This window comes from Mobula hypostoma, chromosome 1 (genome assembly GCF_963921235.1).
Source record: "Mobula hypostoma chromosome 1, sMobHyp1.1, whole genome shotgun sequence".
Taxonomy (NCBI): Eukaryota; Metazoa; Chordata; class Chondrichthyes; order Myliobatiformes; family Myliobatidae; genus Mobula; species Mobula hypostoma.
The window spans coordinates 111,430,750-111,446,791 of NC_086097.1; the positions used below are offsets into that span (position 1 = coordinate 111,430,750).

General features: G+C 40.9%; 1 protein-coding gene across 3 annotated transcripts in view; it reads right to left on the reverse strand.

Annotated features, from left to right (window-relative positions):
• The window catches only part of mlh1 (mutL homolog 1, colon cancer, nonpolyposis type 2 (E. coli)), a 112,827-nt gene that overhangs the window by 45,831 nt on the left and 50,954 nt on the right, over window positions 1-16,042 (reverse strand). For all 3 annotated transcript variants that reach the window (XR_010018787.1, XM_063054877.1, XM_063054883.1), the window contains exons 8-11: window positions 12,188-12,276; window positions 5,300-5,412; window positions 1,453-1,546; window positions 1,211-1,364 (exon numbers count right to left, since the gene is read on the reverse strand). Coding sequence is in view for 2 of the 3 variants with exons in the window: in XM_063054877.1 (XP_062910947.1) it covers window positions 1,211-1,364; window positions 1,453-1,546; window positions 5,300-5,412; window positions 12,188-12,276 (450 nt within the window). In the remaining variant the exon portion in view is untranslated. The remainder of the gene's footprint in view (window positions 1-1,210; window positions 1,365-1,452; window positions 1,547-5,299; window positions 5,413-12,187; window positions 12,277-16,042) is intronic.

The window sequence follows — 16,042 nt, forward strand, 5'->3', positions numbered from 1 at the left end:
TTACAAAGAATGGTGCCAAAAACAAAAAAAATCCAGCGAGTGGATTTAACATGATGTTTTTGCTCACGGAACAGCGACTCGCTGGATTTTTTTTGTTTTTGGCATCATTCTTTGTAAACTCTAGAGTATGATGGGCGTAAAAATCCCAGGAGATCAGCAGTTTCTGAGAGACTCAAATCACCCTTGTCATTCTGCAATCTTAAAGTAGATTGGAGAAGATGAAGCATCTGGAGTTGAATTCCCACTGAAAATAGGGGAATTAAGAAAGAACCACCAACCACATATAAAGGCCCACTCCACTTATGAACCCCCCCCCCCAAGCTGTTCTTCCAACTTCATCATTGATTGCTTTTCTTGTCAGGTCCCCCAAGACTATCATAGAAACATAGAAATATAGAAACATAGAAAATAGGTGCAGGAGTAGGCCATTCGGCCCTTCGAGCCTGCACCGCCATTTATTATGATCATGGCTGATCATCCAACTCAGAACCCAGCCTTCCCTCCATACCCCCTGACCCCTGTAGCCACAAGGGCCATATCTAACTTCCTTTTAAACATAGCTAATGAACTGGCCTCAACAGTTTGCTGTGGCAGAGAATTCCACAGATTCACCACTCTCTGTGTGAAGAAGTTTTTCCTAATCTCGGTCCTAAAAGGCTTCCCCTCTATCCTCAAACTGTGACCCCTCGTTCTGGACCTCCCCAACATCGGGAACAATCTTCCCGCATCCAGCCTGTCCAATCCCTTTAGGATCTTATACGTTTCAATCAGATCCCCCCTCAATCTTCTAAATTCCAACGAGTACAAGCCCAGTTCATCCAGTCTTTCTTCATATGAAAGACCTGCCATCCCAGGAATCAATCTGGTGAACCTTCTTTGTACTCCCTCTATGGCAAAGATGTCTTTCCTCAGATTAGGGGACCAAAACTGCACACAATACTCCAGGTGTGGTCTCACCAAGGCCTTGTACAACTGCAGTAGTACCTCCCTGCTCCTGTACTCGAATCCTCTCGCTATAAATGCCAGCATACAGTGACCTTCTCATGTACAACTACACTTAAATATTTTATGATTCAAGCAATATACAAACACAAGGTGGTTTTGAATGGTTAGTCTTAAACAGTGAACCTGGAGACGAATTTTATAATCCCTGCAAAATAAAGATCAGAACACCTTCCCACTTATTGACTATGGCAATCACAACACTAACCTGAGTGAAATAGGTTCTGGAGGAGTTTGCTCCAAGCAGCTTACTCTCCACATATTGTTGCACACTCTCGATGATACTATCTTCATGTAGAAAGTGTACTTCATGCTTTGTTGGATGGACGTTTACATCTACATTTTGTGGTAATATTTCAAGGCTTAAAATATACATAAAAAAAACTTCAAACAGTGCAAACATAGCAAGAATAAATGGATGAAATAAAGTTCTCCCCGTATCGTATTTACCTCAGATATAGGAAGGGATGTGTATTTTTGGGAAGGTATGCTGCATAAACATTTTCAATTGCTTTTCGTAAAGCACTTGATTCTACCAAGCGATCTTGAGAAAAAATTGAAAGTAAACTTGAATAAATAACGAGTTGGCAAACAATTTTTTTCATTACATTTTCCATTAAATCTATAGTGAGTACTTCAACTGCTTAGAGAATTTTAAGGATTCACCAACAATTTGAGTGAAGTAATTTATCCACATTGCAATACAATTCTGAGAGCAATCATTGGTTTTAGGCTTTGTCACAAAAAGAAATATAGCTTTAAGGCCAGCAAGAACTACTTAAGATTCAAAACAGAATCAGACAGCCAAACCATGGGAAAAATACTTTGATTACATTACCTATGGCTCTTATAAATGTTAAGCAACTCTATCAGATCACCTTTTATCCTAGGGAAAACAATCTGAGCCTATCCAATCTCTCATTAGTGTCTCCCATCCACTACATAATGTACTGGGTGGGCACAGGAGTACATTCTGCCAGAGACTCATTCCACCGAGATGCAGCACAAAGCGTCATAGGAAGTCATTCCTGCCTGCGGCCATCAAACTTTACAACTCCTCCCTTAGAGGGTCTGACACCCTGAGCCAATAGGCTGGTCCTGGACTTATTTCATAATTTACTGGCATAATTTACATATTACTATTTAACTATTTATGGTTTTATTATTATTTATTATTTATGGAGCAACTGTAACGAAAAACAATTTCCCCCGGGGATTAATAAAGTATGACTATTATGACCATGATTGTCTAATCCAAGCAACATCCTGGCGAATCTTCTCTGCATTCTTTTGAATGCAATCACTTCCTCCAATTGTGTGGTGACCAGAACTGCAGATAATACTCCAAGTGTGGTCTAATCAGTTTTTTGTAAAGTCGCTAATTTAAAAGTATGCCATATGCCTTCCTCACTTTCTACCGGCGTTGTGACATTCGGCAAACTATTGATTCTTACTCCAGGTAGCTCTGTAGATCAACATTCCTTACTGCCCTTACATTTACTATGTATATACTTGTTCCATTTGAGTTTTCAAGAACAATTCTCGGGATTATATTTCATTGACCAACAGTGCATCCAAACTGCAAACAGGCCCTCTGGCCACTGAGTCCATGGTGACCATCAATTACTCATTTACACAAATCCTACACTAGTCCCTTTAATTTATGGCCTGTTGGGGGGAAAAAAAAAGACAGATATTGAAGGGTAAACTCAAGCTGCCAGGAAGTCCGGTTGGAAGTTGCACCAGCATACCAGAATGGATGGAGGCTGGTGACCCACCCTCCAAGGTTCAGTGAGTTTGTGGGGCGGGGGGGGGGTCTGGAGTCAGATTCCCATGCCAGCAGGAGGAACAAGGTCCAATGATCCTCTAGGTTCATGAATCGGTGAGACTGGAGTCAAAGCCTAGCGTCTGAACTCCCATCATCGACAAGGCCTGGTGATCGATTGATGACAATGATCAAGGCCCAAGGGTCGAATTGGAAGTCCGGAAACAAAGACACGTTGATCGGAGCATCAGGGTCTGCGAAGCTCTACAAGTCTGATGGCGTAGTCAAAGATCCAATGTCTTTGTGTCCGTGTCTACTGAAGACTGGAGGCTGAAAACGACAGCCTTTTTTGGGGTTTGAGGGCTGTGTATATGCATGGGTGGGAGGGAGGAACAGAACTTAGTTTACTATGGATTTTTGTTGCTTGTCATGCCCTGGTTTGTTGTGATCTGTACTGCTCTGCTAAACATTGTGGGTATGCCATGTTTGCCCCAGAATTGTGTGGTGACATTTGCAGGCTGCCCCAGCACACCCTCCTGTGCGTAGGGTATAAATGCAAACAATGCATTTTGCTGTATTTTTGAAGGAATTTGGATTAAGGATAGCACTTGAACTGGCAAAAGGCGAAAAGGTTGATAGTGATAATGATTTGGACTCTGGTATAATTTCAATTCTGTTATATCAACTAAGTTTTATTATTGCAAATTTAAGGATAGGTCAATGCAGGAAAAAAGTTAACAAATTTGTATGGAATGATTGTGTGATTGGTAAATTAATTTCACTAATAGACAAGAATGAGCACAGTTTGGTTTCAGAAGCCAAATACCACATGGATATTAAGAGTCAAAGTAGAGTACTTGGGGATAAACTAATCACTTAAAATACCACACCAGGTTAATGTCAAAAAACATATCATCATTTTTAAAAAGCAGAAAAACAGAAACCAAAAGCAGCAGTGAGAGATCAACTCAAGTGAGATTGGAGTAAAGATAACTGACTCAGAGTAGTTGGAAAGGGCACAGAAAAGATTCATGAGGTGTTATCGGAACTGGAAGGTTCGAATTACAAGGAGAGGCTGGGACTTTTCTTCCTGAGATCAAAGGAAGTTGAGGGGCAAACATAAAAAGATGATGGGCATAGATTGATGAATGGTCAGTCTGTTTACCAGGATTGAGGAAATGAAAATTACAGAGCAAAGATTTAAGGCAAGTGGACAAACATTTAGAGAGACCCTGAGAGGCAGTTCCCCTCCCCCCCCCAAACACACACAGGGACTCATTAGTATATGAACTGAGCATCAAAGTACAGAAACAAATACAATTACAAATATTTAAAGACATTTGGACAGGTAGATGGATTGGAAAGGCTTGGAGTGATGAGCCAAACAAATGGGACTAAGCTCAGGTAGACATCTTAGTCCACATACATAATTCTAAATGCTTTCCTGATTCAAATAATAGAACAACTGAAGATAAAATTTATCACATTTCCAACGCACGCATGCTCTTTTAAAAGCATTTAAACTTTGGACAACAATGTGAGCTTCTTGTAGACTCCAATCCTTTATTTACACATTTCAATCCTAAAATTCAAATGGCAAGGGACAGAAAAGAACAAGAATAATATGTGGAAATGGCAAATGATAAAATACTGGGGGAGCTGGTGAGGATGTACGGAAATCAAAATAGAGTTAATGTAATAAATCGGTGTTTGATTATCAGTGTGAGTTTAGTCACACAGCATAGAAACAGGTCCTTTGGTACACTATGACCTGCTGGATGAATTTTCCTATTCATATCATACTGGTAAACTAATGAGATGCAGACAGATAGGATCATAAGTAAAATAATAATAATAAAACTAATTTCTCTGCTACATTTGAGGCCAAATAAAATGGACATAATCATTAGGTGGTGTCATGTCCCCTACAATATATTTGTCATAGGTATGTTCCCTCATGCGACCTATATTGATTCTTGGTGCAGCTTTGCTTTGGAAGCAAGATCACTTTTAAGTGCGCACTTCTCCTAATGGAATCACAGAATGACAAACAGCAGATTCAGCTTTCTCCAACTTCAACATTCGCTGTCATGTTGCATTGCACTGTGTGAGACGCTTGTTAATTGCTTAAATTGTTATTCCACCGATGTAAGAAAGTACTAAACAATTCAATTATGACAAATACTGAAGTGAGCAATAAGGTCTTTACACCATAGTGCAGAAAAGGCACAAAGCTGAATAGATTCCCTCCCAGCATAGAGCTCAGCCCAACAGAAGCACGACTCAATCATACATGAAGAGATGGATGTCTGATTTGCTCTAACCATTAGTAGACTCAATATATGTTTCAAGTTCCCCATTATATTTTCTACAGAGAAAGACCATACCTACAATGAAATTCTATAATTCCAAGCATATTGGAGGAAAGAGATATCCTGATGGAAATTAAGAGCTCAAAAGGACGACAGCAATTGGCTCATAAACCAAACTGGAGCTTAAAAAAAAAACTATCAGTTCAAGATGTTCACTTACGATTTATGAAGAGCAAAAAGATGCATTTTTTCACAGAATAATTTGCATTGGATATGTAACCTTTCATTTTGAAAGCAAATTTTGGTTCTTCAAAGGACACTTCAATTAATTCCCTGGAATGGAAAGAAAAATAGAAGAAATTCAAAGTCTAAAAGGGTTTCTAAATTGCCCAGATATGAATAATAAACATGAAATTGTTTGGGATTCCACCATATCCATAGCCAATTATTTTCAGGAACTGATGAGTGACCTTAGAAGTCCCCATGCAGATGATATTGTCCGACACAATTTCTAAATAATTTTGCTACACTAAGCAACTTAGCCAGCTAGTTACAGGAGAGGGGCATGGATGATTTGATGACTCAGGGCTGCAGTACAGATTCATTGCTTTTCAGTCGAAAGTTCATGATTACATCAAGTGAGGGCTATATGTTGAGTCAAACTTTGTTGACAGTTTACAGGTCAGTAGGACACAAGTGTAATAGTCACATGGCCACGGGAAAATAGCAGCATTTGTTCTTTCAAGTACTGTAATTGCAAATAAAAACAGATAGCAACTGCAGTTTTGAATGACAGGCCAGAAGATGGCACCGCTATCAAGGACCCCAATTACACAGGTTCAAAGTAAACTCAAAGGTTCACTTATCACGAAAGCATGTATGCATATACAGCTGAAATTTGTATTTCTCCAGATAGCCATGAAACAAAGACCATGGAAGTCATTCAGAGAGAAATTTATCAAAGTACATATATCAACTTATACTACCCTGTGACTCATTTTCTTGTGGGCATTCAAAATAAATACAAAGGAACACAACAGAATCAATGGAAAAACTACAGTCATGGAATTGAATTGTCTTTATTTCCATTAAGTCTCTGTCTGAATGTGCAAATTATAGTAATTTGTAATAAATACTATGTACAGTAAGATATACAACAGAACAGTCAATATAATTAGAAATATAATTGTGTCAGCTTGAATTAATCAGTCTGATGGCCTGGTGGAAGAAGTTGTTCCAGAGCTTGTTAGTCCTGGCTTTTATGCTGTGGTACCGTTTCCCAGATGGTAGCAGTTGGAACAATTTGTTGTGGGGATGACTCAGTTCCCCAAAGATCCTTGGGCCCTTTATACGCACCTGTCTCTGTAAACGTCCTGAATAGTGGGAAGTTCACATCAACAAATGTGCTGGACTGTCGGCGCAACTTTCTGCAGAGTTATGCGATTGAGGGAAGTTCAGTTCCCATACCAGGCAGTGATACAGCCAGTCAGGATGCTCTCAAATCTGCCCCTGTAGGAAGTCCTTAGGATTTGGGGACTCATGCTGAACTTCTTCAACCGTGTGAGGTGAAAGAGGCGCTATTGTGTTTTCACCACACAGACAGTATGAACAGACCGAGTGAGGTCCTCGGTGATGTATATACCGAGGAATTTGAAGCTGTTCACCCTCTCAACCGCAGATCCATTGATGACAATAGGGGTGAGCCTGTCTCCGTTCCTCCTGTAGTCTACAACCAGCTCTTTTGCTTTTCCAACAATGAGGGAGAGGTTGTTTTCTGGACACCACTGTATCAGGGTGATGACTTCTTCTCTGTAGGTTGCCTCATTATTATTTGAGATAACACCAATCAATGTAGTATCATTTGCAAATTTAATTAGCAGATTGGAGTTCTGGGTGGCAACACAGTAATGGGTGTACAGAGAGTAAAAGAGTAAAGAAGGGGGCTTAGGACACAGCCCTGGAGGGCTCCTGTGTTGAGGGAGCCCACTCTTACCACCTGCTGGCGATCCAACCGGAAGTCTAGGATCCAACTGCACAAGGTAGAGTGAAGGCAGAGGTCTCTGAGCTTCTTGACCAGCCTGGAGGGAAGTATGGTGTTGAATGCTGAACTGTAGTCCAAGAACAGCATTCTCACATAAGGATCCCTCCTCTCCAGGTGTGTATAGCTGTGGCTATTATGTCATTTGTTGATTCGTTGTGTCAGTAGGTGAACTGTAGGGGGTCCAGTGCTGCAAATGTAGTCCTTGACCAGTGTCTCAAAGCACTTGCTTATTATTGAGGTGAGTGCAACAGAACGCCAGTTATTCAGACATGTTACCTTGGTCTTTTTAGGTACAGGTGGATGTTTTGAAGCAGGAGGGCACTCTACACTGGAAGAGGGAGAAATTAAAAACGTCTGCAAACACACCAGTCAGTTGTGCTGTGCACATTCTGAGTACCTGCCCTGTGATACCGTTCGGTCCCATAGCCCTGCAGCTGTCCATTCATTGGAAACATCTGAGTACTTTAGCCTCAGATGATCAAGGTGCAAGTCGCAAGGGCAGCCCGCCTCGGGAACTCAGTGTTGGCGACATCGAACTGAGCAAAGAAGGTTTAGCTCATCTGGCAGCACCACTGCGTTTAGCTTTGAACAAAACTAAACAAGCAATTAATATGCAAAAGACAACAAATTGTGCAATACAAAAAGTTAAAAACAAAATTAGTGAGACTTGGTTGCAGGAGGGACAAGTTGGGCAGCTCAACGTTCCAAGATTCCATTATTTTAGGTGCCTTAGAGTGGGAGGTGTTACAGTGAGTTTTTGGGTAGATGATTCATTTGCACCTACATGACTCTGGCCACCAGCCTTCTATTTGACAAAGTACTGTGGATTGAGTTCACAACAATGCATTTCCTAAAAGCTGTAAATATCGGGAACTAGCCAGACGCTGTAGATGGAAGTGTGAAGTTTACAGGTACTTTCGAAGACAGTATTATCTATACTTCATAGATATGAATTGTCTTCTATGTTAGCACGTAAAATGCCAAATAAATATATTGTGGATTTAACTTGCACTCCTAAAGCCTGTGGATATCAACCCAGACATGTTGGCATTGGAAGGAAAGGATGAAGTCAGAAGGCGTGATGCCTTGCATGGAGCTTCAAAAGGGAGCATTGTCTGTAACTTTTTAAATAGCGATTGCCCTTTGTGTTTAGCATATAAATATTGAGCCCACTTTGGGTTAGCAGACCTTTCTACCGAAAACGTCTCTGTCCGTATGATGCCTGCTGTACCTTGTTGTGTCGAATAAAGAAGCTGCTTTGCATCTACCAGTGACTCTGTCTCTCCGGTGATTTCATTCACCCCACAACAGGAGGGATTAAGGGGGAGGGGTGGCATTAGTAATCAGGAAAAATGTCACAGCAGTGCTCAGTCAGGACAGATTGGAAAGCTGTTCTTAGTGGGACTTTATGGGTAGAACTAAGAAAGGCATGACCGTGTTAATGGGATATTATACACTACCCAACAGTCTACGAGATTTAGAAGAGCAAATTTGTAGAGATGTCAGTCTGTTGCAAGAAACAAGGTAGTGATAGTAGGGGATTTTAACTTTTCACATATTGACAGGGACTCCCAGACTGTAAAAGGGCTAGATGGGATAGAGTTTGCCAAATGTGTTCAGGAATGTTTCCTTAATTAGTACAAATAAGTCCCAACAAGAGAGAGTGCAATACCAGATGTCCTATTAGGGAATGAGATAGGGCAGGTAACAGAAATTTGTGTAGGGGAACACTTTGCATCCAATGATTATAGTTTCAAGGTACTTATGGAGAAGGATAGGTCTGGTCCTTGGGTTAAGATTCTAAATTGAAGAAGGGTCGATTTTGATGACGTGAGAAAGGATCTGGCAATTGTGAATTAAGGAGGCCTCAAAAGTGAAATTTTGAGAGTATACTGTTTTTATATGTTCCTGTCAGAATAAAAGGAAAAGATAACAGGTTTAGGGTTTGGTTTTCAAGAGATATTGAGGCCCTGGTTAAGAAAAAGGAGGTGTTAGCAGGTAAAGGCAGGCAGGAACAAAATAAAGTATTTGAGTACAAGAAATGCAAGAGGATACTTCAGAAGAAAATCAGTAGCTCTAAAAGACACAAGGTTGTGCTAGCACACAAGGTGAAGGAGAATCCTATGGGCTTTTACAGATGAGTTAAGAGCAAAATGACAAGGGACAAAATTGGTCCTCTGGAAGATCAGAATGGTAATCTATGTGTGCAGCCAAAATAGATGGGGGAGATCTCAAGGTCGTGGACCCTATTCAGGGTAAAGAGGTGGTGGTGTTTGCCATCTCAGGGCAAATTAGGGTAGATAAAACCCCAAGACCCTAACAAAGTGTTCCCTCTGACCCTGTGGGAGGCTAGTGCAGAAATTGAGGGGACCCTAGCAGAGATATTTAAAACATTAGCCACAGCTGAGGTGTCAGGAGGATTGGAGGATAGCTAATGTTACTCCATTATTGAAAAAAAGGCTCCAAGAGTAAGCCAGGAAGTTATAGGTTGATGAGTTTGGCATCAGTCCTGGGCAAATTATTGGGAGGTACTCTAAGGGACTAGATACATAAGTATTTGGATAGATGGTGTGATTAGGGATAGTCCACATGGCTTTATGCATAGTAGGTCACATCTAACTAACCTTGAGCTTTTCCAAGGCAGTTACCAGGAAAGTTGATGAAGGCAAGGCAGTAGATGTTGTCTACACGGACTTCAGCAAGGACTTCGACAAGGTCCCGCACGGAACATTGGTCAAGAAGGTTCAGTCGCTTGGCATTCAAGATGAGGTAGTAAATTGGCTTTAAGTAAGAAGCCAGAGAGTGGTTGTAGATGATTGCCTCTCTGACTGGAGGCCTATGACTAGTGGTGTGCCACAGGATTCAGTACTGGGTCTGTGTTGTTTCTCATCTATATCAGTGATCTGGTTGATATTGTGGTGAACTAGATCAGCAAATCTGCAGATGACACCAACATTGGGAGTGTAGTGGATAGCAAGGAAGACTATCAAAGCTTGCAGAGGGATCTGGACCAGCTGGAAACATGGGTTGAAAAGTGGCAGATGGAATTTAATGCAGACAAGTGCAAGGTGTTGCATTTTGGTAGGACCAACCAGGGTAGCTCTTACACTGAATGGTAGGGCACTGAGGAGTGCAGTAGAACAGAGGGATATGGGAATATAGGTCCACAATTTATTCGAACTGCTGGCACAGGGAGATAGGGTCATAAAGAAAACTTTTAGCATATTGGCCTTTGAAAATCAATGTATTAAGTACAGAAGTTGGGATGTTATGCTGAAACCGTATAAGACGCTGGTGGAGTATGGTGTGCAGTTTTGGTCACCAACTTACAGGAAAGATATCAATGAGATTGGAAAAGCGCTGAGAAAATTTATAAGGACTATGACTCGACTTGAGGACCTAAGTTATAAGGAAAGGTTGAATAAGTTAGGACAACGAAGATGGAGTGGAGATTTTATAGAGGTATACAAAGTTATGAAGGTATAGATAGGCTAAATGCAAGCAGGCTCTTTCCACTGAGGTTGGGTGAGACTATAGCTAAAGTTCAAGGGTTAAGAGTGAAAAGTGAAATGTTAAAAGAGAACATGAGTGGGGAACTTTCCTCAGTGAGAATGTGGAATGAGCTGATAACGCAAGTTGTGGATGCAGGGTCGATTTCAACATCCAAGAGAAATTTGGATAGGCTTATGGAAGGTTACGGTTGGGGTGAAGATTGATGGAACCAGGCAGATTAAATGATTTGGCACGGATTGGATGGCCAAAGGTCCTGTTTCTGTGCTATAGTGTTCTATGACTCTAAAATAATAATAATAATAATCAATAAGTACTGAGAACACAATTTGTAAAGTCCTTGTAAGTTTGTGGATTCAGTTCAGTGTTGCGCTAAGTGAAGTTAACACCTCATGTTCAAGAGTCTGGATGTTAAGGGATAATAACTGTTCTTGAATCTGGTGGTGTGGAACCCAAGGCTTCTGCATCTCTATCCTGATGGCAACAGTGAACAGAGAGCATGGCTTGAATGATGGAGGTTCTTGATGAAGGACGCTGCTTTCTCATGACAGTGCTCCTTGCTGTGATGTTAGGCAAAATGGAGTGGATCCAAGTCGCTTCTCAGGCAGGAGATGGTATGTTTCATCACCAACCTCTAAAAGCACTTCATCACTGTGGATGTAAGTGCTACTGGATGATAGCCATTGAGGCAATTTACCATGTTCTTCTTGGACACTGGTATAATTGAAGCAGATAGGTACTTCAAACTGAAGTGAGTTAAAGATATCAGTGAACAGTCCAGCCAGTTGATTAGCATAGGTCTTCAGTACTTGGCCAATTACACCGCCTGGGCCAGATGTTCTCCATCAGTTCACCCTCCTGAAGGATGCTCCCAATCGGCCTCAGAGACTGAAATCACAGGGTTGTTGGGGCTGTGGGAGTTCATGGAGCTGCCTTAAAGTTTTGTAGGTCAAAGCGAGCGTAAAAGGCATGAGATCACCTGGGAGCAAAGCCTTGTTGTGACATGGATGTCTGAGACGAAAAAAAAAACTTCTGCCGCAGATTTTGGCAATTTGAAGTTTATGATTTGAAGTGACATCAGTTGGCAAACTAACATCTTGTGAGCTCAGAAGTTACACAATTTCAGACATCCTTTTAAATAGAGATAAGATAGCACAGTGGCTCAGTCTGAAGTACTGGTTCCTCACACCACATACCAGAGGCCTTAGTTCAATCGTTGCTTTAGCTACCATCTGCTTGTAGTTCACAAATTCTTCTTGTGATTGCATGAGATTCTTTTGGGTGCTCTGGTTTTGCCTCTGATCCTAAAGACATCAACACTGGCAAATTAATTGGTCAACTGCAAAATTACCCTTATTATATATTTGAGTTATGTAATCTGGGAAGAATGTAGGAAAATAAAATAGGATTAATGTAGGATTAGTGTAAATAGGTGGTTGATGGCCAACACAAACTGAGTGGGCCAAAGGGCCTGTTTTTGTACTGTGTTACTATGATTCTCGGAATGAACTGGGTAACTGGAAAGATAAATAAATGTACATCACAAGTTAACCATACCTGCTCACAGCATTTCCAAAGATTGTTCGAATATTGTCAAGGGTTGAGGCATTGGGCAACGTTCTCACGTCAGCAACAGTTTCACCTTGCTAAACAAATTAATAATTTGATATACAAATAATTAATACTTTCATATTAGCATCAAAAATATATATATCTTGCTTCCTGAAAATTTTTCTAACTGAATGTTACAAATAGCTGAATTAAAAGGGTACATGCAAATAAGGAAGCCAAATAAACACAAAGGGAAAAGGAATAGAAGATTATGTTGATGGTAAGAGGCAGCTGGTGTGTAGCATAAACACCAACCTGGTCTAATGGGTTCACTGCTTCTGTGCTGTTGTCTGTCTACCTAAAGACGTTGTGCCTAACACACACATTTTTGTGATTGTCAAACATACTTTGCAACATTTCCCAGATCAACTAGTTAGTCCTTCAAAAGCCACACATCTTCTGAACTACAAATAATGCCACATACGACGTTGGTGCAAGGCAGGGGACAGATATTCTGAAAGCAATGACAAGCTAGCTTCTCCATGCTTTTGCAAAACATCATAAGCCTCATATTAGATTTTGCCCTAAAATGTTAAGATCATTTCTCTTTCCCGCAATCCTGCATGACCTGCAAAGTGTTCTTTTATTTTCGATCGATAGCATCTGCAGTGTTTATTTAATGCAAGTCTCAAACTTTGATCTGCATGCACCATTATCTACATATTAATTCTTGATCCCAGAAAGCAATCCCAGGATTTTCCCATTTCTTCTACATGGGAAAAGGAAAAGAGTACAAATTGAAAGAAAAGGGTGTATGCATAAACAGAAGCAATAGAATTGTGTGATTCATAAATAAGAGCTTAGAATACATCAGCAAAAAGATTACTAAAAACATTTAGCAACTTGGGGTAGCCAAACTAGAGCACTGTGTCCAGCTCTGAGCACAGCATGAAAAAAGAAGTGAGGACACATTGCAGTAGAAATTTACCCAAATGATTCCAGGAGTAAGGGGAAACCTTGAAGTTATTCTATTTACTCTATTTTGCACAAAGGTTGTACAAGTTTCAGATGAGAGTTCAAAATCAGCTAGAAAATGGTTCTCAGAATGAATTATTCAAATTGGAAAACAGGCTCTTCAGCCCAGCTGGTGGAACAGACTCAATATCTCATTACAACTCACCCCTACAGTTGCAACATCCTTGAGTGTTTTCTGCACCCTTTCTAATTCAATGAATTAAAAATTTCCAGAAGATATATTTGTTTCCTCCTTCATGTGTCAAAAATGGTGATGAATGTTTTGAGAACACACAGGTGTCCTGCTACACAGCCTCAAGAGTAGATAATGATGAAAAACATGCTCTTCTGCAAAACCCGATGTCTTTACATTATTTGTCTAGGACAAAGTTCACTAGAGAGGTACCATCTGGTACCTGGGAAAAATACAGGGCAGGAGTTTTGAAAGATATAGAAATGGTGCTATTTCTTTGTGCAAATAAGAATCTCACCTTAAAGACACACAATACTGTAAAAGAGGCTGTTGGACACCGGAAGATCTCCGCAGTTTTATATTAGATTGAGTCATTGACTGGTTGCCAAATATATTTGTCACAGGATAGACACAGCAGCATAATTCAGCAGAACATTTTACAAAGGATACATCTGCAGGTAGGGCTGAGGTTAGGTACCAGGGAGGACAGATGACACCCATGGGCTTGGGAGTAACAGTTAACACACAGGGTGTTGCTCTTGCTCTTGTTGGAGAGCTGAGATGAAAAGCAGGAGTGGCAACCTGCCTATGATAGAGAAGGGTAGGGTTACCCAAACAAAATGGCCTAAGAAGCTTGTTGCACATCTAAGAAAAGGAACAAAGGTTAAAATATTTCCTTAAAATGACATCCTTCTGATAGATGGGCAACTAGAATAGCACACAATACTCCAAGTGCTATCTCACCAACATCTTGTACCACTGAAATATGGCATTCCAACTGTTGTACTCAATTTTTGCAATGTATAAGACCATGGGACACAGAAGCAGAATTAGACCATTTAGCCTACTGAGCCTGCTCCACCATTCCACAATGTCTGATTTATTATCCCCCAACACCATTCCCCTGCCTTCTCCCTGTATCCTTTCACACCCTAATTAAGAACTTATCAACCTCCAATTTAAATATATCCCTGACTTGGCTTCTACAGCAGTCTATGGCCATGAATTCAACAGATTCACCATCCCCCAGCTAAAGAAATATCTCAACTGTTCTAAATGAATATTCTGAGGCTTCGTCCGCTGGTCCTAGACTCCCCTATTATAGGAAATATCCTCTCCATATTCACTCTACCTAGGCCTTTCAATATTCCATAGAGCAAAGAAAGCCATTAAACACCCATTCCCAAAATCATTCTCACAAACTTCCTTTGGACCCTTTCCAATGCCAGCACATTTTGTCTTAGATTAGGAGCCCAAGATTAATCACAAAACTCTACGTGCAGCCTGCCCAATGTTTTATAAAGCTTAAGCATCTTGATCAAGCCTTTGATCAAGAAGACGCCGGTAAGTGGCGACTATGCATGCAGCTTCGATGGGAATCATCAAATATTTTTGTTTAGGAGTACTACAGCTGAAATCCACAGTAAGCAACATTGTTTTAAGACACTTTAAAAAATCTATCGATATTCAAATTTAGCAACATTGGCAGATCTTGGGTCATGAGTGCAGTTCCGCTTTAAGAAAACAGAAGAATGAAAGGTGATCCATTCTGCAGGTGCGAATGAAACACAGAGGCCTCTCAACTATCCTGCTGGCGAATGTCTCTGGAAAATAAAATTGAAGACCTCAGAGCTAGATTGCAATTCCAGAGAGATATCAGGAACTGCTGTGTACTTTCATTTAAGAAACATGGCTCATTCCAACATCTCAGACACTGTGCTGCAGCTCAAGGGCTTCATCATCCACTGCAAAGACCAAAGAAACGGAGCGTTTTTTTTAAATGGTAGAGAAGGTAGAGTATGCTTTATGATTAATTCATTGTGGTGCACAGATGTGGTAGTTTGTCTCAGTCCTGCTCATCTGACCTGGAACATCTTGAGGTCAAATGTCGTCCTTTTCATCTGTGAAAGGATCATCCCGAGAGCAGTGAACATTTCTCTTCAGGCTAACGTTGAGCAGGCAATATAGGAGCACCATGATCAACAATCACAAAACAGTGCACCTGGATGCCTTTCCTATCATTGGTGGGTGGGGGGGGGCGGGTGGATTTTAATCAGGTCAGCTTGAAGAAGTCTCTGAACCACCACCAACATAGCACTTGTGGAACCAGGAGAGCCAACACACCTGACCACTGTTATACCACCATCAAAAACACTTACCGTGCTATCCTGAGCCTGCACTTTGGAAAGTCTGAGCACCTGGTTGTAAATCTACTCCCAGCATAAAGGAAGAGACTAAAAACTGCAGCAGCAGTGGTGAGGACCAAGAAGGTATGGTCAAAGGAGGAGGCGGAGCACTTAGCCGACTGCTTCGAGACGGTGGATCGGACAATATTCACGGAATCATCTTTTGAGATTGAATGAATACACCACAGTCGTCATCAGCTTCATTAAGAACTGTGTGGATGAGTGAGAACATACCAAACATACCCAAACTAAAAGATGTGGATGAACCAGGAGATCCATAATCTGCTGAGGGTAAAATCAGTGGATTTCAAGATCAGTGATCCAGAACTAGCATACAAGTAGTATAGGCACGACCTATGGAAAGCTATTTTAAGAGCGAGAACACAATTCTGATTGAAGTTAAAGACTGAATCGGATGCACATTGGGTCTGGCAGGGTTTACAAGGCATTATTTCCTACACGGTGAAA